Source organism: Lepisma saccharinum, chromosome 3 (genome assembly GCF_977018435.1).
Source record: "Lepisma saccharinum chromosome 3, izLepSacc3.1, whole genome shotgun sequence".
Taxonomy (NCBI): Eukaryota; Metazoa; Arthropoda; class Insecta; order Zygentoma; family Lepismatidae; genus Lepisma; species Lepisma saccharinum.
Genome location: NC_139231.1, coordinates 136,281,392 through 136,303,722, shown reverse-complemented (window position 1 = coordinate 136,303,722; position 22,331 = coordinate 136,281,392). Strand labels below are relative to the sequence as shown.

Here is a 22,331-nt window from a genome sequence, read left to right as displayed (position 1 = left end):
ATTGCCTCGTTCAATTTAACAAAGTTTTAACCAAGTCTAAACGACCCAAAAGGGGGGAAATGTGAGGAGAAATGACGTTAGCGGAAACTTCGTCGCGATTACCTAATGTACCTTTTTGCGACGTGTCTTACAAAAAATGTCAACCGTTGCTCCAGTTAATACAAATGTGAATGCAAGCACATTGCAGAATAACCGATATGATACACTATTTTTGCACCCGCGTATTTTGCGTTTTCCTTTTATCTATTTAAAGTGAGGGGCAGGTAACGTGGTATCGAGATGAACAGTTATTTTACGACAAGCCGTATTCAGTTCTCTATTACGCGTATTTTTGTCTTTTTGGACAAAGGAAAGTTTTATTTCTGTAATATTTCGTAAGTAACTCACGCGAATCGTGCATCGAATATTGAATTCATGCTTTTTGTCTATCGCACATCAATTCACCACTAATATAACAAAACCACTGTTGCCTACCTTGTTTTTGCACATTGCCTCTCTCGTAGTCCTGGAAAAAGGGGTGCACAACTTCCTTCACTTTTTGGTCGTCAAATCCTCTTAGACCAGCGTACGTCTTGCTTGGGTTCCAACGTAGTACATTTTTGATTGCCAATTTTACTCCTAAGTGCAGACTGTCAAAATGGCCTTTTTTTTACAATCCGCGTTTCCACATAGTAACACGTAGCGTAATTCAAGAAATAGCGCTTACCGTCTTTTCAACAAATGTTCCGGAACTGTATTTAATGGATCGCTTGCAATTCATCGCGTGTTATAAGTAACATGGTATAGAACGTCAATGTTCAAAGTTTTGTTACCGATGATGCATTTAAAGCGTATCGAAAGAGTAGTCGACGGAACCAAACGCAAAACACGACTGTTGCCTCTACGTGCACATGTCAGATGCTATTGCCTTCCGTTGATTTTAGTGGGCGTGTTTTTTTACGATTTGATAACTCGAGAGTGATTATAGGAGCCATCTGTCGTAAATGATGAGAATTAAATCATGAGCGATTTTACATCGCGTATTTTTGAGCGGAGCATTTATTTTTCAACAAAGTTGGAAGTTGTAAGATTTTTGCTAATTTACTTGCAACAAATCGTTACAAGTGTTGGCACCATACACCAAGCATTAATGATAACTAGAGATATAATAGCAACATATGAAGAGAAGAATGACACTGACGCATCTATTTTCACCTTTGACTTTGCATCTGCATATGATTATGTTAGCCACAAATACTTAAGATTAGTTTTACAAAAACTTGGATTTGGTGACAAATTTATTAGTTGGGTACAACTATTAACTAAAAATATATATATTAAGGTACTTGTTAATGGGTTCCTAACATCGACAATACAGGTGAAAAGAGGAGTTTTACAAGGATCCCCGTTAAGTTCATATCTGTTCATGTTTTCTGAACGTAATTCAAAGAAAATCGTCATCTCGGAGATATTGTGAAAATAACTTACATGTATGTGGGTATATGGACGATGTAACAGCCTTCATTAACTCGAAGACTGATTATGAGGAAGTTATAGTCTGTCTAAATGAATATATGGAAATATCAGGTGCAAGAATTAATTATAAAAAATCGTATTTGTTGCCACTGGGACAGCAAATCAACTTAACATATGGACGTGAAATTGTAACTAAAGATAAAGTAAGTATATTGGGGATAGTTTTTTAGAATAAATTTCAATCGACGATCAATATAAATTTTGAAACAATAATAAATAAGATACAAGGTTTGATTAAAACCAATGTGTTAAGAAATTTATCGCTTATATCACGAGTGCATTATTTAAACAGATACATATTCGCAAAAGTTTGGTTTGTTGTAGCAGTCTTCCCTTTGTCAAGAATTTTTTGCAACACGTTTACGATCGCTAGCTACGTATTTCTTGTGGCAAGGTCAGGTTTTCAGAGTGGCTTATAACACTGCAGTGCAACAGCGAACGGCAGGTGGATTGGGACTAATGCACGTGGAATGGAAAGCAGCGGCATTGTTCAACACGCGTAATCTTCAGATGCTTATACAACAACCAGATAGCTACACAGCGATAGTGCTAGGATCGATCCTCGATAAAATTCCCTTGACCTTGCCAATGCACACAGCAGCTATCCCGAAAAACTTTGCTTATCTTTTACCTTCTATTGCAGAATGTGTGTACAGACTGGGAGCAGGAAGTACGATAGGGAACCTCCAAGTCAATGACTTGTATCGCCAGGAACTTGACCTAAATGCGCAGTCAACGAAAGTAGATCAACAAACTCCCAATAAGGAATGGAACATAGTATGGACGAATGTTTGGGCGAAACATTTAACTAACAAGGTTCAATCCTTATAGTACATATTAGTACATGATAAATATGATACCAAAAGTAAAAGACATAGATTTCAATTCAGTGACACGTCATTATGTAATGTGTGCAATGAGGAAGATACAATAGAACACAGAATATCTAAATGTCGTCACGCAAGTACCATGTGGCAAAAATTACGAAACATGTTAAGTAGAATATGTCGTACATCAACAGCTAATTATACGACACAGACTGTAATAATACCAGATTTTAAGTATTATCCTAAAACCAAATGGAAAGCAGTACAATGGCTTATTAGCAATTCTATTTACTATACTTTAAACTGCACAAATATTAAGTAGGGATGTAATTTTAAAAATTTCTTACAACAAGAATTAATGCAAAACACTAGACCTATTGTTTATAACAGAAAGAATTATGCAAATTTCCTAAAAGTTGTATGAATAAAAATAAGGTATCTTATTTTTAACAATGTTCATATAAAATGTAATTTGCAAAAATAGTAATTAAAAAAAAAAGTCGGTAACGCGTCTGACTACCATGCTAAAGGTCCCGGGTTCGATCCCCGGCCGGTTCAAATCCGGGAACTTTTCTAACGTTGGAAGCGGCCCCGGCGCCCACCCAGCGTCGAATAACATGGGTACCTGGGGGAAACCCTGGGGGGTAAAGGCGGCCAGGGGCGAGATGCTGATGACATCACCCCCACTCCCGACCGGATCAAGAAAGTGTGGGGCGTTACCCCCACATCCCTTATACGCCTTCATGGCGTGGTGCTAAGCACAGGGGAACACTTTATTTTTTTTTTACTTCATCACTAAATAATATTCTGTGTTAAACATGTTGTTTATTGCATAAATCAATTTCAATATATTTCTGATTAGATATAGCAATTAATTTTAACAATTTCAAAATCATTACTATTAAGGTTAAAATTAAAGAAGTAGTATGAATCGTTTGATTGAATTACCTGGGAACTGATGAGAATTTTTGAACTCTCTTTGCCATCAGTTTTCCATCCACACTAATCTGAGTTCATTTCTCATCCGCACAATGAAACAGTACATTCAACAATGCCCGCCGATATAATATTTTGACAAAGCAATATGAGTCGTTGCTAGCGAACTTCATTCGGCACCAAATGTATTTGTTAGTTGAAGGCTGGGGGTGGTGAAAAAAACTTAGATGTCGGAAAAGAGGGACCGAATAGATGGGATAGGAATTCCCTCTGTCCTTAAGATGGGAAGAAAGGTGTACCACCTGGGTGACGAAATGAGTAGAGGGGGCTTTGGAATTATTTTTGGCACCACGCGAACAGAACCAACGCTAAAACAGGACCTGGTCACTAAGGTCGTCAAGGCCCAATTTGATTCACGGGAGATCGAGGTAATGACTACATTGAAACATGAGGGACTTATGTACCTGACCGACTATACTAAAATTGACGGGCTGGAATTCCTCATTATGCCCAAGTGCTCGTCAGATTGTTTCAAACGGTTAGGTGAAATTGTGGCCATGGGTGAAATAGTCTTCATTCAAAAAATAAGGTGAGTGCAGTAGGCAACTTGCAAACCTTTTATTACATGAATACTGAAGAACTGAAAACCACGCGAGAACGCATTGAAGTAACAGGAACCGACAGGATCGAGTAGCTTTTGCAAACTTTCAGTGTTCCCTTCAAACGTCAGTTGCATTTAGTTTATAGTCTACTCCTTTCAAGTAAGACTACGATGCACTACACCTCTTGTCTAGTGTCTGTCTTGTCCACTTTTTTGACTCGAGGTGAAGTACAAATTTATCCCGATATCCGGCTGGTGAAGGGAGAAAGATCGTGTTTAGCCGAGTAGAAGCTGTACGTAATAAGAGCGGTGATCTAGTTCAGAAGATTCAACAAATGCATGCCTGCTGCTTGCATCGTTCATTTTATTGGTTAGACGTTAGAGAGTACCACGTGATCATACACCACTCTGTCATATTGCCTCCGCTGCATATCAAGTTAGGCTTAATGAAAAACTTCGTAAAAGCTCTGGATAAAGAAGGTGAGGCCTTCAATAATTTGAAACACATATTTGTTACATTGAGTGAAGCAAAGCTGAAAGAAGGCATATTTGTGGGACCACAAATCAGAAAATTGTTTAAAGATCCAATCTTTGATGCTAAGAACTTTTTATCACTTATACACTAGAAATTTAGTATTACTTTTGTTATAATTTTATATATTTTTAAATTACAATCTGTGTCTGTTTTTCTTAACAAAGATTTCTTCTGGCTTAAAGTTGTTTATTGCAGTTGCAGATTACAGGTACTCTCATTTTACCCCTTAAAAATCTCTAAAGGTTCTAAGTTTGTTCCGAAACAATGGATGTGTTAATAAATGTGCTGTTTAATGAAGATATTCTTATTTGCAGACCGGTCTTAGAAGGTTTGGCATGGATGCACTCCCGTGGATTCTCCCATAGAGATTTTAAGCCTCAAAATATATTGATCACCGAAAAAGGCAAGTGGATTCTCACAGACTTCGGCCTGAGCTGTCCGTGGAGGTCCAAGGGAGGATACCTGACGCACCATGAAACATGTTGCGGTACTCAAGATTATATGCCTCCGGAGCTGCTTCAGGTGAGGTAGTCTTAAGAAATAAATATGTAAATGTAAATGAATCACACCATTAAGCAGTGCATTTTTTGCTGGCGATACGGAACGGTACGCCATATCGGCACCTTTTTGTAGCTGAGAATAAAACACACTATATTTTATTGTTACGAAAGAACTGTGTGTGTAACTACATAGATGCACGAACATACATCACATTATTTTTTAGTAAAGTAAAGTAAAAAAAAAGTAAAGTGTTCCTCTGTGTTTAGCACCACCCCATGACATAGTGGTAACGTCGTTCGTTGAAAACAAGAGGGTCGCCGGTTCGCTCCTCCGTGGAGGTACATTCCGCAGTGGTACGGATCCCATTGAACTATAGGTCCAGTCCCGTTTAGCTTTTATGTGAAAAAATAGACTTCCCCTTTAAACGTCCATGAGCAGTATTGAGCATAAAGGAAAGGTTAGTAATGGGAGGAGTGAAGAGGGGGGAGATACAATTGAAGTATAACTTATTGTGGAACAATGGGTGCCCTCAAAGTTCCTAAGTAGGGGAGGAGAGTCTCACTTGGCCTCCAAAAGTATTGCATTACGAAAAATATTGTTCTTATTAATTTATGTATAATATTTGCATTCCCTCTTTCCGTTCATCTTTATTTCTCGAGATTTTAATCTTCCTTCCTTTGTTTTAGACTTTATTTATTCTTGCTTACTCTCTTGTTGATCATTTTTTACACTTCCTTCTCTTCGGTTTTCTGTCTCGTGTTCTTGTTTCTCACCTCACTTTATTTCTATCCACAGGGTTCAATTTCTATTTCTTCCCTCTTTCCTTCTCTCTCTCTCTTATTTTCCTTCTCTCTCTCTCTCTCTCTCTCTCTCTCTCTCTTTCCTTCTCTCAATGCTTCTCTGAAAATATCTATTTCACGATAGACCGTGAACTTGAGGTTACACAATTATCATTAGGTGTTGCACTGAATATATACACTCCTCACAACAAGTTTGAAATATTATTATGTTAGACAATAGGTGATAGGCACGGTGGCATATGTAGGCCAAAAGACGAGAACGTCCACCAGACAGATACCATGTTTTGTTGCATTAAAAGGCTGTGTCTATCCCTTATTGTCTAACGTAAAAATATTCCAAACTTTTTGTTTGGACTCACTAGTTTCACACAACTACAAAAACTACAACATAATATAAATTATCGAGTTGCACGTATGTGCTAAAAATAAATTGGCCTATAGTGTAAAGTGAGAAATGAACCACTGAAAGCGCATCCTACGTACATACCACCTATAACCACCGAAAAACCTCTACAAGGTAATTATGAGGAACGTCAGATGTTTATTTCTCAAAACAATCTTTTCACGCTGCAGGTCGAAATTTATATAAACAGAAGCAGTATTCACAACAACATACGATATTATCCCTATAATATGTGGAAAAATATTGAAATATTAGAACACCGCATCTTCACAAGACTCTTATAAAATGATTTAGTGATTTCAGTAGGATCATGAATGAATGAATTTGAAATTTTAGGTGGTTCAGCACTTAGGATTTTTTTGCACCCGTCACATTATGCGGGTGTCATAACTAAAATATAAGTAATAGAACGTAACTATAATGTCAAGGGACTAAAATATTCTTACCTGGGTTAAAAGCTAAGGCTGTAAAGGGGCACTCAGCACACATGAGGATAAAACACAAGACACACACAGTTCTACAAGAATTAAATTGGCCGTAGGTCCAGACGCCAGAGCCTCGGTAGTCTGCAAAATGCAGTGTATGGTGTACTACGTGGAAGTGAGGTTGACAATTGGGTGTACTACGTGGAAGAGTCACACTATACACCCCAGGATCACGAAGGGAGAGCCTATCAGCAGAAAATAAAAAAATAAAATACCTCACATGGCTACCTACGTAAGATGTCTTTTACAGAGGTACAGCCAACGGCAAATATAATAGTGGGCAAATTGTCCATCACTAGTTTCATTCTTTTTTTAAATTTTACTTCCTGTCCTTCTTTTATATATGGAACTTTGTTGTATGGTTCAGATATTACCCTCTGCTTATTTGCGTTTTTATACAAATTAATTTGGAGAAGTTGTGGAAGAAACACTGACCGAAAATGGTAATGGGTAATTCGCCTACTATTTCTTTTGCCGTTGGGTGTACTACATAGGTATCTTCAGAAACAATACTAATTTTAAAATTCTTTATTTTCTGAAGGAGACGGTCAGGAAATATAATCCCCTGAAAGCGGATACATTTGAAGTCGGAGTTACCCTCTTCGAACTCAGAATCGGGAAGACACCGTTCTCCGGCATGTCCTGGCATGAACAGCTAGAAGCCAAAGAAAATAGAGATTTGATATTTCCCTGTAAAATGGACGATGATATCGTTGAGGTTATTTGGTAAGTGAGAAATAAATTTTGCGTTCGACAAAATCTAGGAAGTTCAAAATTTTACTAATTTAGCAGGAATTATTGATTTGCTTTATTTTACTTCGCTTTTGGTGCCACTTTTGACTAATTTGCGAAGATGGGGATGAGTGAGGATATGATGAAATTGATGAATGGACACACTTAAACATCCATGCCCTGGCCGGGATTCAAACGTGGAACCCCTGGCGTCGTATCAGCCACGAAGGCCGGCTACTTTAGCAAGACTTTGAACTACAACTGGCCTTCCTTAAAAGTTAAAAATTGTGTCAATATTCAGATAATAAAATAAGGTAGCCTACCATGTGCATGTGTTCTATTTTTCATCTTAAATTTGTGAACGTTGCATATCATGCTTCAAATTGGGTATAATTACAATGGTTTCGTTCGTGTGCATCTTTCAAATCAAAGGAAATTGTACCGTACGCACTTAGCACGCTCGTTTGAGTTTTCGTCTTAAGTCCATTTTAAGCACAGGAAGGCTAATGGGGACTGGACCTACAGTTTAAAGTGCTATCCGAACCAATTGTGCCTCCACGAGTATCAAACCCGGGACACCTTCATTAGATGGTGACGATATTACCACTACGCTATCGGGGAGGCACTTAGCATGCTCGTATTGTGATATTTCATTACGAGTCTACAGTCGAGTTTACATTAAAAATTATTTTGCAAAAGTTGAAACGAGCGAAATAAGGTTGCGCATTTCTATACTGCTGGACAAAAAAAAAACGGACACCTTAATATTTGACATCTGAATTGCAATGATATATTACAGAATGTTTGGCAGATCATGTAGTACAATATGCACTATTCATAGGCCCGGACTTTCTTTATGCATTCGTACTTAATTCCGTTTCTGCAACATTTAGTTAGCCTTTCGAATCAGAATTTATGCGTTATCACAAAAAATGCAAGTGTCCGGTTTATTTTGTCCAGCAGTATATATAGCATTATTAAAAAGATCTCTCACTTGATACTCCAAGTGTGAGAGTATACAAAAATGATTTATTTAATAGATTAGCATATATCCACAGCTATGAAGAATTACACTAATTTACCTGCACCGGAATTTAAATTGAGTGTCCTTGTGAATTCATTTGTATTACATAAACCTTTTTTTCCTGTTTCCAGTATTTCCATGTCATAGACCATCACTAAACACACCTTTTGTTGCCTTCAAACATCAACAGTGTTGCCACTGTACCTCATATTTTTTTTAAAACACCCATTTGGACCGGTACGCCTTTACGAGGCATTTCAGGATTGGCTATACGCGAAAACGATCGGTTTTCTTCTCTGAACTATAGATGGCGAAATAGTCCACCTACCCAAGGTGGAAATTGACGTCCAAATTTCCGTACGAATGTTTGACATGCAATTTTCCATGCTTTGTGGAAAAATAAATTTACACTTTCACTTACATTTGGCAACACTGCATGAACAACACTGCACCCCGTTTGTTGTTTCTATGTTTAAAAATATCTACTTGGACAGGGCTAACATTTGGTGTATGACTTATGTATGTACAGGTTTCGGTTACAAAGTAACGCCACTCTTAATTCCCAGTTGCGCCGTTCGTGGGACACCCTGTATATGTTTTCAAACCCATTTGTTTGACGGAGATAAACATAATTCTCTTTTGCCGGGCATAACATTTTCTATGAAGGGGACCTGGCTATCCCCCCACCGTTATCGCGCTGCGGTTGTTTCCTTCTGATACAGAGGTTACAAGAATGAAGGCACCCAATGTCCCACATCTTCATAATTTGCTTGAAGTTGAATATCTGATAGCGGCGTTGTTGCTCTTTTTACCGACAAAGATGACCACACAGAAAATTAGCTGCTTTCATTTGCTCATGGTTTCCACAATGTTACGTTATAAACAAGATAATGCCTAACTGCACGCGAAGGGCGAGTACATGGCAGGGATGAAAACTTGAACTAATTATAAAAAAAACAACCTAGAATTTCAGATTTATTAATATAGACTAAACATCGTTTATTGAAATTATAAAGAATAAAATCCGGGAATATATAAATATGTTGAGGTAGGCTACGCTTCCGGACCTCACAGAACGAATCACTAATTGTAGAATAAATATGCTTGATAAATATATGGGTTGAAAGTTTCTTCTTTCTTTTTCAGGGCAATGATCAATCCTTCTCCCGTAAAGAGGCCAACAGTTGCAAAAGTGATGTTGTTCCCGTACTTCAAAAAACAAGGGAAGAAACTGGTAAGTTCGTAAATCGAAATCAGGCAAAACTGAGTTTTTAAGACATTACGTTAGTGGATGAAGTTTATTTACTATATATTATTTTCATCATATTATTTACTAGTTAGCCATACATGTATCTAGGGTGTTCTGGAAAAAAGCATTCGACTCAAAAATGGATATTTTACAGCAGGCAGTTATTTATGTTTAACATAACATTTAGGACATATTATACATGTTGCATTATCACTGTTAAGAATCTTTACACATGCCCGACATAAAATTATACTAATATTTTATTTAATCGATTCATTGTGACTTAAATGAAAGGAACAGACAATCGCAGTTTGTGTCTTAGGTGCTTTTTCCCCGAACACCCTATAGAAATGATGAAGGCGGCATTGGATTAGGAGTAACAAAATCGCACAATTCTCGCTTTTTTTTATCTAATTTTCCGTAGTAAACTTACTTTTACGAATATATATTGTTAAATAAACATATTCTAGTGATAATTGCCGGCCCCCCGTGCCGTAGTGGTTAGCACATCGCATTACGACGCCAGGGGTTCCGGGTTCGAATCCTGTCCTGGGCATGGATGTTTGCGAGTGTCCGTTCATCAATTTCATCATGTCATTACTCATCCCCATCTTCGTAAATTAGCTAAAACTGACACAAAAAGCGAAGTAAAATAAATGAATCAATCAATGATATTTTTTGTTTAACCCTTTCACACACGAATAATGAAAAATTATTTAAAAAATATGCCTTGCTTTGTCTGTTCTATATAGGTACAAATAGAAGAAATATTTTAAAGTTTTATTTCATTTCCATATGTGAAAAATGAAAAGGTCTCATATGAGGCTTACATGAAATAAGTAAATCAAAATGTGGGTTTAAATTAGTTTTATTTCGTTTTGTTTCTCACATAATTTTTGCAATAATTCTGGACATTTTCCTTGTTTTTAGTACACATTACACAATTGTTACAGTTGTATTGAAAATTTACTCACATTATAGTTGTAATATCACAAAATGTTTACACAAATGATATATTTGTATGTTTTGGTACAAGAAAATGTAAGAAATATTTCTATCTTCACAACCACTCTTTAAAGTTTTTATGCAACATTTATTATAATATTAATTAAAATTTAAAGGATTCTCAATATTGTTATTACATCGTACTTAAGTTTGCATGTTGGGAATATAACAAATTTCAGTGCCTACTTATGATAGCTTAATTTCCACTTGGAGTTGAAATCACAAATTACATTTTATCTTGTGTGGAAAGCATGAAAACATTCAGGACACAGTGGTTCCTTACATCGCATACACAAATACCTTGTTTTTCTTTTACAACCATGTAGGTGGCACTTTGCAGCATATTTTTCATTAGTTTTACGTGGAAATTGTGGCCCTTCATCTTTCCGGAGTTCATTTGATGCCTTAACTTTCACCCTTCTCTTAACTGCAGGCTGCATTTCTCCTGAAGGGCGACCTCTTTTTTGTTTCCCGACTCCACTGAATATCAAAGAACAAGCAACCGAACTCTTGAATTCGAGCAAGTCTATCTTCTTGTTCTCAGGATCCATTTTTCATAGAATCCATGCATTCACAATCGCAACATGTAGTAGGTGGTGGAATAGACGTAGGTACCATCTCTTATGCCTGAGAGTGTGTGGATAAAGTCCCACAAGATAATCCATTTTGTCCACACCTCCCATATACATATTGTACAGTTGGATTGCATGTGGACGTCGAATGGATACCTTTTGATTCTCTTTCTTACTCCATCTTTTAGCCTCACCAATATGTTTAGAGCTGTGGAAGAGTCACTAGAGGTCTATACATGATTTTTAATAGTTGAAACGCCCTTGAATGAGACGCACTTTAAAACTACGTGGTCGCCAAAAAGCCTCTATGGAATTAAGGTATAAATTGTAGAATGCTCCTTGTAAATAATGAAATAAAGTAGTTTTCATACTGTGCAACTTGTGATTTTTTTCCCTGTATGTTTTTAGAAAGTCTGAGGACTACATCACCAACAGCTCCAAATTCTTTTGAAACTTCAGAGCGATTACCTTTTGCTCCTTCATAAACCTCAAAATCGTACACATAGCCACTTACACCTGCTAGTACCTAAATTTTGAAGCCCCAAGGATGAGGTTTTCCTCTTATGTATTGTTTTAGTGAGGAGCGCCCTTTGAACGGCACCATCATTTCATCAATGGCTTCTGCTAGACAAGATGATTTAAATACACTGGCGAAATGTTTCAGTATTGGCCTAATTTTATACAATTTATCTGATGTACATGTCGTTGAATTGTCAACGAAGTGAAGATATCTGCGAATTTCACGAAACCTATTCAAAGTCATGTGGTCAGCAATTAGTGGAAGTCTCATACCATATTCAGTGCTCCAGTACTGATTAAGTCTACTATAATGCAAGTATGTTGTAGCAAAATTTATGCCTAGAAACACTTTTAGCTCCGGTACGGTTAGTCCAAAATTTTCTTTACCACACTGTATTGCATACAAATTGGATTGAAACACAATGTTTGACATCAAGACATCTGGGGAAAAGTGAGTAAAGAAATCAACAGGCATGTTCCCAGAGAGGGTAGATTGATGATTCTCAGAAAACCGAAGAAGGTTCACTGCATGGGAGTTATCCTTGAAGCTTTTTTGAAGGAAGTTCTGATGAAGGATGATCACTTGTAGTAGAGGTAGACTGAACATCATCCGTATCTGGAGATATATCTTGAACTGGATACATATTTTCTTTGTGCTCAGCATCTAGAACCCACAATTCATCTTCTGACCCTGACAAGTCACATTCAGAATCGGAAGGTAGAGTAGGAGGTAATCTTCCACTTCATAAGCAGCAAGTATCGAACTTTGAATTACCTGCAAGTATATAAAACAATATATATAGGCTCATTACATTGAAGAAAAATATACATATATGACATAACTTAATCAGGAATTCCTGATAATAGTTTCGTCATTGTATGGAAAAATATGGAAGGAAATGCTATCATAAATATGCATTAGACTGCCTACAGCTGATGTGGAAATGGAATTGATTTCCGTGAAAATCCATTCAGTTCTGAGATAAGCATTATCTATATTCTGCCAGTGAGGAAATGTAATAAAAGTTCAGTGTAATGAACTACTGAGAAGTACAGAATTTATAAATACTTGTGATACTACGGAAATAATGAGTCTTGTTATTTAAAAGTTTATGAAATTATTTCACTCACTTTTCCAATTGAGTATTATTCTTCTCTCTCTGGTCTACATGGTTTGCCTGATGCAGGTGCACTGCTTGTGCTAGGAGCTGAGTTGTCCATGGACTTTTCAACGTGGTAATGATCTAGAACATAAAAGGAATACGTAAACATCAAAAATTATTACAGAGAATGAATATCCAACTGAAATACCATTTGAAACATAATTTGAATGTGTTGATGAGTGATGAAATACAAGTAATTCACTACAACATAGCAATGGTACAGGTACATTAGTTCGAAGAGATGTTTTACTCTATTGAATAGAATAGACCTCATCTGGGGTCTTTGAAAGATTGCTTCACTTCTGCGTTTGTTTCCCCTAATGCAGATAAGCCTCACATGAGAAATGTCATTAAAAACTGATATTTTACAATTATTTTGAGACATTTGGTGAAATAAATTTATGTGCTATAAGTTTAGAGTATAATAAATGTAAATATCATAAAACGTACCTAAATTTTTAAATTTCTCCTTCACAAGAAAATATATATCTTTCCATACTAGCAGGAATGGCCACTTTCCCTCCAAATACTGCTTCTAATTCACCACCAACCGTCGTATACACCAACGACATCTGCCGGGATTTTTTTGAATGAACTAGAAGACTCATTTGAGTCTCCTCTACAATATGGAAGTCAAACCAACTCGAGTGTAGTTACACGCTCCAGAAAAAGAAGTGATTTGAACCTCATATGAGGTCAGTGCGTGCGAGTAATTACAGGTATCTAACCGGATTCAGAAAACGGCGCCTGCATTGTAATGTGAAACAAATCCACTAACCATTGTATAAGCACCGTAATGTATTGTTATAAATCTTACTTGTAACCATTTTTCCCGCTTGCCTACTTGAGGCTTAATTGTGTATAACGGTAACTTTGTTAACTGACAACAATCAGTCGCAAGCTAATCATGTTTGTTCCCCTTTAAAATGCAGTGTATTCTTGTCAATGAATATATGCGTAGAATTTTGGCTATCAATCTGCAATATTATTGAATTTCTATTTATTTTTTGTCTATCTTTCTGTTGAACAACAACTGTGACGACAAGTTTACAAATACACTTAAACGTTATCAGAAAACTCCCAGGTTCGGTACCTGGTGGAGGCACATAGTGGTTCGAATCAAACTTAAAACTGTAGGTTGAGTCCCGTTTAGCCTTGCTGTCATTAAAGTGGACTTAAAACACCAACTCAATCAATCAATTATAGGAAAACTTTTCTTTCCAAATATACACTTCTCCACAAGTTAACTAACCGCCATGAAATCGTTAATGTGGCAACGTGGTTCTTGAGCACCAACAGAGAGTAGTCACGTTATTGCAGCACACAATTGCTCTACAAAAAACACAGTGGAGTTAACGCAAATGTTGATTTTTAATCGCCCAAGGTAATATTGGTATTGGCTGTGTGTGTGTGGAGAAGTGAACAACAATAGGCGAATCGTGAGTTTGGGGGAATATTTCTGGATTGCACACACAGAATCCAAACTGTGTGGAATAACACATTAAAGTTCATAAACTGCTAATGATGCACTTTCGTTGCATAAAAATACATACAGAAATGGATTAAAAGGTACTTTTATCAGATAATATATCGTGTGATGCACTAAATGCATCACTTGAGAAGGAAAGACACGACCATTATAAGGTCGTGATTATTTGATGATGTATAAAGCAGTTTAGAAAGTGGGCCAGAGATGGCAGCACTCAAGAAGACGTCTGCCTTTGTGAAAGAAGAAGGTGGAAAGCGATGATGTTATAATGAAAGAAATAAATGAACTTAGCACAATAATAGGATATAAATAAGGTGGAAAGGGTAATTAATATTCAGTAATAGCATAAGTGATCATTATATAAAAGTAAGGAAGTCGAATAGTAATTACGATTCTGAGTCTATTTCGGTTCCCACGAAATGAGAGTTTCGTGCGGCTTTTGGGTTGTTCCCAGGCAGGCACCCAAGCACTTTTGGTAGGCGCATCTATTGCAGCTCCAAGTTAAGGTTAGCGCCGGCCAGGCGGCGATCTTTAACTAACCCCTTTCTCTTTGTCTATCTGGAAGATAGATTTTCTTAACATTTCCGTCAATTTGTATAACGAAGTATATACAAAGATACAAAGGGAAGCGTATATAATGATCCACGTACAAGTAAAAATCAATACAGCCAGGATCTAAAAGGTTCATTATCAAGACCAATGAACAAACCAAAAGATGTAAATAAAGAATAAGGAAAGGGTGATGTTACATAGATGAAGAAACTTATGTAGAATCAGGAATTTGTAAATAAGGATATAAATATAAGAAGAAAATGCTTTAGTAATTATAAGAAGAAGAAGCCTTAACAATTACAAGAAGAAGAAGAAGAAGTCCAAAGAAGAAGATGCTTTAGTAATTATAAGAAGAAGCCTTAATAATTACAAGAAGAAGAAGACCAAAGAAGAAGATGCTTTAATTATAAGAAGAAGAATCCTTAGTAATTACAAGAAGAAGTCCAAAGAAGAAGATTGGCTGCAATTAATAAGAAATAAAAATAGAAGAAAAAATATTGTATGAAAAGATTTCCAAAGTATTTGTATATGTTATTCAAGAATGCATTACGAATTGTACCCTCCGTTAAATCTATTGTTTCTTTCCATATATTCGTAGTGTTAGTCACCCTGATCTGTACCCAGAGGTATCTCATTGTTTCTACCCTGTGCTAAGCTGGCAGATGCTCACGTGAGAGGACGTGGCAGCATTTGTTGAGTTCCTGTCATGGAGTGGACTTGCAGTGCAGATTATTAAAAAGCAGCGTGTCCTTGTCGCTGTCAGTTGCACAACACTGGTTGTAAGGTTAAGAAACTCATTTTACGGGTAAGTTGGTTAGAAGTACAAGTACGTTGTGTACACTGGACAATAGACGCACGACGAATTCAAAACGTATACAAAAGCTTAGACATGTTCAATTATCTTTGAAATGGAAAAGTGAGTGAAATATAATACTATAAAACTAGTGATATTGTTATAATTTATGCTGAAATGAGTCTTTGACAACAAATCTGCAGAAGTAAAGGTCATATACAAATGCTGGAAAATTTGTGTGCTATCATCTTTGCCTCTACGGCTGAGAGATTTGTGGAAGACCTATAATAAGGCGTGTCACTTCTGCTTGCACGAATTTACTTCAAACAGTAATAGAGCTATCAGACTGGAGAGGCAAGCGATATGGGGATTTCACACCGAAGTGACAAGCGACAGAAGCATTCAATCTAAAGCAAACCATTCACCACTATGTGTGAGCGAAAGAATAAGGCAACGGGATGCCTGGTATTGATAAAACAACACAGTCCGAGCGACAAGCGAGACTTGAATCTTGTTGTGTCGCTTCGGTTAGGAAGGTTTTGATAATTTCCGAAGGTTATTTTTCAAGTGGCACGTGTCAGTTGTCGCTTCAGTCTGAAGGCTCTCATTGGAACCAAATCGACACAAGCTGCACGTGTCACTTGGACGTGTTACGACGCGGCAGATGGAAGTACTACGTGCACCTCGTTCTACAGGCTACTGCATATCTTATCCCGCTGAATTGGTCGCTTCCCGACTCCCTTTGCCAGCATGACTACACGCCGCCGTAACAGTATAAAAAACCTATAGTAACGACGGGCACGAGACATGGCTGTTGCATAAGGGTACTTAGTTTGGCCCTAGGCGGATACAAACTCGTTTTATGGGAGCATCACATAAGAACATTTACATTATTTTCGAGGGGGGTAAAGTTTGGCAAAATCTGTTTTATTGATTGATGAATTGATAAATGAAGCTGTTGATATTTTCTACGGATTAATTTATGACTTATTTGATGAGTGCGTTCCCCTTAAAAAATTACAGAACTCAGCATATCCTTGCTGGTTTATGCCTGTTATAGTGAAAAAAAAATTAAAGCTAAATCTTACCACAGGTTAAAATGGAAGAAAAGTGTTACAAACAAAGAATACCATAAGGAAAAAGTCCTTCTGCTCCGCGCACAGGTTAAGAAAGACATAACTGTAGCTCACACTAATTACATAAAACAGTCTGAAGACCAGATAAGTGCCGACCCTTCTCGATTCTGGTCATATATCAAAAGTAAAAAGTCCCATCAAAACTGCGAAGCTATTAAAGTCGGCGCAGACATATTGACAGACGAAAATGACATCGCGAATGCCTTTGCAACTTACTTTCATTCTGTGTACACAGCCGAAAGTGCTAAATATGACGTAAATAATCTGAAAATAGCAATTTCTAACGAACAACTTGGTATTTTCACTTTGCGTAACATCCACAAAATACAAGCTGCCATCAAGAATTTGAAATCCAAATCAACGACCGGGCCCGACAACATACCACCATACATAGTAAAAGGATGTTGCGATATTTTAAAACATCCCTTGTTGCAAATTTTTAACCTTTCTCTCGATACCAATACTTTTCCTTCAAAATGGAAAACATCGTCGGTCTGTCCTATCCCCAAGTTTCACCTTTTGCTAAAATATTTGAACAAATCTTTTACAAGAGGATGTTAGCACACGTCAATTCAGTTATCTCTCCTTATCAGCATGGATTTACTCCAAAGAGGTCTACTACCGTAACAAACTTACCTAACTTTACCCATTACGCATGCAATGTACGTACTAGATAATACAGGACAAGTCGATGAAATATACACTGATTTTACTAAGGCATTTGACAAAATTGACCATGATATATTACTACAGAAAATTGATTCATTCAATATTTCACTTAATACTTCAAATTTCTTTGCTTCATATTTAGCCGATCGAACGCAAACTGTAATATACAGGAAAATCAAAAGTCGCCCCTTCATACCATATTCTGGTATTATCCAAGCGTCCAATCTTGGACCGCTTTTGTTTCTATTACTTATCAACGACTTGCCCAATTGCATACAAAATTCTCAAAAGTTGCTTTTCGCCGACGATCTTAAGCTTTTCCACGAAATAACTACGTATGAAGACTGTTTGAAATTACAGGAAGATGTAGACAGAGTGATCTCTTGGTGTAAAAGTAACAAGTTGGATCTTAATCCAACAAAATGCAGCGTAGTCACTTACACAAAACGCAAAGCACCTTGTGACCTTCGACACCAAGCTCAAATTTAATAAGCATATTGAAACTGTTACTAACGACGCTTTCAGAAACTTAGGTTTTATAACCCGGTTAAGCCACTACTTCATGAAAATAGAACCAGTGAAAATACTTTACTATTCCCTCGTACGATCAAAACTAGAATATGCGTCAGTAATCTGGAATCCCACTCAAATAGACTTAATTCATAAACTAGAACGTATTCAGTCAAAGTTTCTTAGATATCTCAAATTCAAAGCCTGTGGAGAATATCCAACATTCGATTCATACGATAATAGTAGTATAGTAAAACAGGAATACCAACACAGATTTTTATAATTGGTCTGTTTTCATAAAAAATATCCCAAAATAGAATCAAAATAGAATCAAAATAGAATCAAAATATCAAAATTTTAAATTATCAATTTTATTTAAAAAATTAAAATAAATCTAGAAATCTATAAAATAAAAAAGTTGATAAAATTGTAGAAAACCAGACAAAATCGCATTAAAAAACTGAAAAACTAAAAATATATTAAAATATGCAATGACACAAAAAACATACTTCATTATTGAGCAAAATAGCCCAAAATAGGCCCAAAACTGCTGAAAATATCAAAATTGTAAAATTATAATTTTATAAGAAAATAGCGCTGAAAATGTCAAAATTGTGAAACTACCCATTTTCTAAGATCCGGTAATTTGCCGGGGTTAAGAGGTAATGAAAAATAATTACAACTCTAATACATTATGGTGTATCAAATTCAGTGTTACATGGTGATCCAACACTAGATTTTCTTGTTTTAGAAATAGTCTAAATGGCGATCTAATTACAAATATATCATCTCTCTTATGTTTTTTAATTTTAATATTATTTGAGCTAAATGGAGGTTGTGAATTAATATATTTTTCAAGAGTTTTCACATTGTAATCACCTGGAGGAACTATTAACTTTTTTATTTTCCCATCTTCTTCATATTGTAATATAGTTTCGGGTATAGTAGCTGACGACATTATTTATATAAAATTATTTAATTAGAACCACTATCAATTAAAAAATACAATTTACTGGATTAATATATGGATTTTTGTAATTCTTTCTTTTTACTTCATAGTTTATTGTTCTTATAGAATAGTAATGAGTATCTGTAGCGAAATAAAATGTATGCCAATTACTACCATCGTATTTAATTGAATGCTTATTGGCTTGTGCAATGATATCAGTTAATGGTAGAGTGTCAACTGCAATTTCACTATAAATATGATTTGTATTTGCTTCTTCATTAATCATTTTTGCATTTTTGAATAAGCTTTTAATAAGCTTGTATCGTGTTTCTTCAACACTGATTCAACAATGTCAATCATTATGGTGTCTGATCGTAACAACATGATATATTTATAAGAAAAATATTATATGCTAAATACTATTCAAATTATTACAATATATCATAAGCAAATTAAAGGAATGGTATAACGCTACTGTTGGTTTATCTGATCTGAATATTGATTTTGAATTATATTTTTATGACCATAGCTTAACCTTGTAAATCTATTTATAGCTCGACCACAAGGAAAAAAAACTTCCGTCCAAGCGTTCGCGCAACTTCCCTGCCGTTATCGGTGTTCGGGGCAGTGTTGCCAGGTCGGATTTGAAAAAGTCGGGAGATTGTTCTTTGGGAAACCAGAAGATCTGCTACAAAATCCGATGATCTAATAATTAGTAGCGGATGAACGACGTTCTTGGGAGCGGAGGGGCGGCATAGGGGGGAGCAAGGGGAGTGGCGCTGGAGTGGCGCGCATTGTTTACGGTGTAAACGTCACAGATACTTTTGTAACAATGGTGCTAAACCCAGCACCCTGTGTTTGGCGAAAATATACCGAAGATGTCCATTTCAGGAGTGGACATGTTTCAAACAAAAGAAAGTAAACCGCCCGAGGGAACCGACCAACATCTTTCATCTCTTCCGCATTTTCCGGTTAGAGGGTGCGTGGAAAACACCCTTAAATTTGCCCTTTCTCAGCACCGACACAAGGGGTTTGCGATGCCTCTATTATCGCGAGGAATTTTTATGACAGGAAATGGTAGAAAGTTGTGTTCACGGCGATTTTCCCCAATCTTTCAAGTCGAATGGTAACAATAACAAATCAATTTGCCTTCTGCTGGTGTTCGGTGTACAGCTATCGATAGGGGTGGGTACGCGTCCTGCACCATAATGAGAAAATGCATTACGAAAGAAATATATTTGGTGAATTAGACAGCATGTCTTCCTCAATAATTCAAGATAGTAACGCTTATGCTCCTCCGTAGTCGAGCGGGTTAAGGCGTTCACTCGTCTTGAGATCGTTCGCTGCGGGACGGCGTAGGTTCGAATCCGGCTCTGGTCGGAATTTATTCGGCCTACGTATAGGGCCGGTGGCAACCCACCATCGTGAGGAAATTGGGGAGCTCCGAGTGAGTGAGCGTAATCCGGTCGAGACGACCTACTATAACGGTTGGGGATACGTCGGGCCGACCCCCCGACTATTCCAATACTGGTTGAAGATCTCCACGCTTAGAGGTGACGAAGGAAAGTGTGGGAGGGAGACCAGCAGTCGGTAGGTAAGCCAAGGCCCTTCATGGGCTGTCGCGCTAAGGAACGCTTATGCTAGGGTGCTACCCATCCTCCCCATCTGCTAGAAATACACACACACATCCACAAACACATACATGTATAACAAAATTTTCCCACGCTACGAAGTCAGTGTTTCTACCTCGTAAGGCAAGGACGTTTCACTGTGTTTGTGTCACATCATCCATTTCATCAGTTTTTCATTCATCCATATTGTCGTACTTACCCGTAGAGGCACAAAAGCGACGTAAAATAACTAAAATAGAAATAGAGTTTAGGGTGGGATAAAATACAGCCATCTAAAAATAGTAATGTAGTAAAAGTAATAAAATTATGTCCTAGCACAATTGAGTAGCGTTTGACATAATTTCACAGTTCCACTCCACATTTCCCCTCCATGTTCAAGTAAGATGAGCGGGAAACTTGTTTTTAAGCTGGCCGTTGGAGGTTCCATAGCAATAGTTTATTAAGGAATTCTCCCGAGAAATCAATAGGCCTGGCAACGCTGACGTGAGCCAGCGCGAATGTTGGTTCCCCCTGCCCTTTCCCGCACCCGCCGGCGCGATGTGCTTCTGCGCAGGTTTTTTTGCTTGTGGTTCCACTATAGCAAATACTTTTTATCGTCGTATGGAGATAACCCAACCTTTGTTTCTTTAACTGTGTACATCTGAAGCTTATTTGAGTGTATGCGATATATTTCATCTTGCGTCTGTATCGTGTTAAACAAACATTTTTTATACAATTCAAACTTAATTTTTTCTATGTTAGACTTTTTAATTCCCTTACACACTTTTTTATCTGTAATATCATTTTTAAAGGAATACATCTTTGATCTCAATCCAATAATCTCTCTAATTGGTATACCATTAAACTCATCTTTAAATATCCCAGGTATTTTGTTATTGGCTTTAGGTATGTCTATTGGAAAATTGTCTGGATAACCACTTGTGTCAAACCATTCTATATTTTGTTTCATTTCTTCATAAAAGTTTTCAGTTTCTATATATATTATAAATGAATCTGTATCAGTTTGTAACGTTTTTATGTTATCATCATATTTCTTTTTTAAATACCTATAGTAAAACCTATACATTAATAATTTTGACAGCTCGAGTATGCAGAATCCACCAAATATGGGTTTATTTAACTTTACTGTCATATTTCTCCCATGAACTAGCACTATGTTTTCATTAATAATAGTTCTATTTTGATATTTTTTTAGAGTTTACTAATTTGAGATATCTGTCAGGTGTTTTTACAATATCAACATTGGTTCTAGCTTTAACATTCTCCATCTGTTTACCATACACGCTGTTATTCATTAATTTGAAAAATTCCTTTTCAGAATCATTTTTAGCCAGTTGTCTAAGTTTTGTATTTTTCTCAATATATGGTTTTAACCACGCTACTTGTGTATATTTAATTCCGCTATGTATGTTAACTAACTCAACACCAAGACTAATATATTCTTTAAGTATTCTATAATCAACTATGTAATGTGTTTTATCATACAAAGTGCACATAAGCTTTATATTTTTGTCTGATGGTTTGGATCCAAGATTTTTCTCAATCATGTATTTTTGAAACTCTGACAAATCATCAAATTTTGGTGAAAAATGTTCTGATGCAGGTGCGTAATCATTAAATGTGCCATGCAAGTGTTTAGGTATTTTAAGATCAACTACTAATGAATATCCTGTATCACTTTCATCGTTAATATTCAAAATATTATTCCTAACATAGTCTATTTCTTCTGCGGTCA

At 36.6% G+C, this 22,331-nt stretch overlaps 1 protein-coding gene across 2 annotated transcripts in view; it reads left to right on the top strand.

Annotated features, from left to right (window-relative positions):
- LOC145986017 (uncharacterized) overlaps nt 1-11,531 on the top strand; it is a 54,354-nt gene extending 42,823 nt beyond the window's left edge. For both annotated transcript variants that reach the window (XM_083120188.1, XM_083120189.1), the window contains exons 2-5: nt 4,729-4,936; nt 7,145-7,329; nt 9,506-9,593; nt 11,374-11,531. In XM_083120188.1, coding sequence (XP_082976314.1) covers nt 4,754-4,936; nt 7,145-7,329; nt 9,506-9,593; nt 11,374-11,391 — 474 coding nt within the window. In that variant the 5' untranslated portion in view covers nt 4,729-4,753 and the 3' untranslated portion in view covers nt 11,392-11,531. The remainder of the gene's footprint in view (nt 1-4,728; nt 4,937-7,144; nt 7,330-9,505; nt 9,594-11,373) is intronic.
- The last annotated feature ends 10,800 nt before the right edge of the window (nt 11,532-22,331 follow it).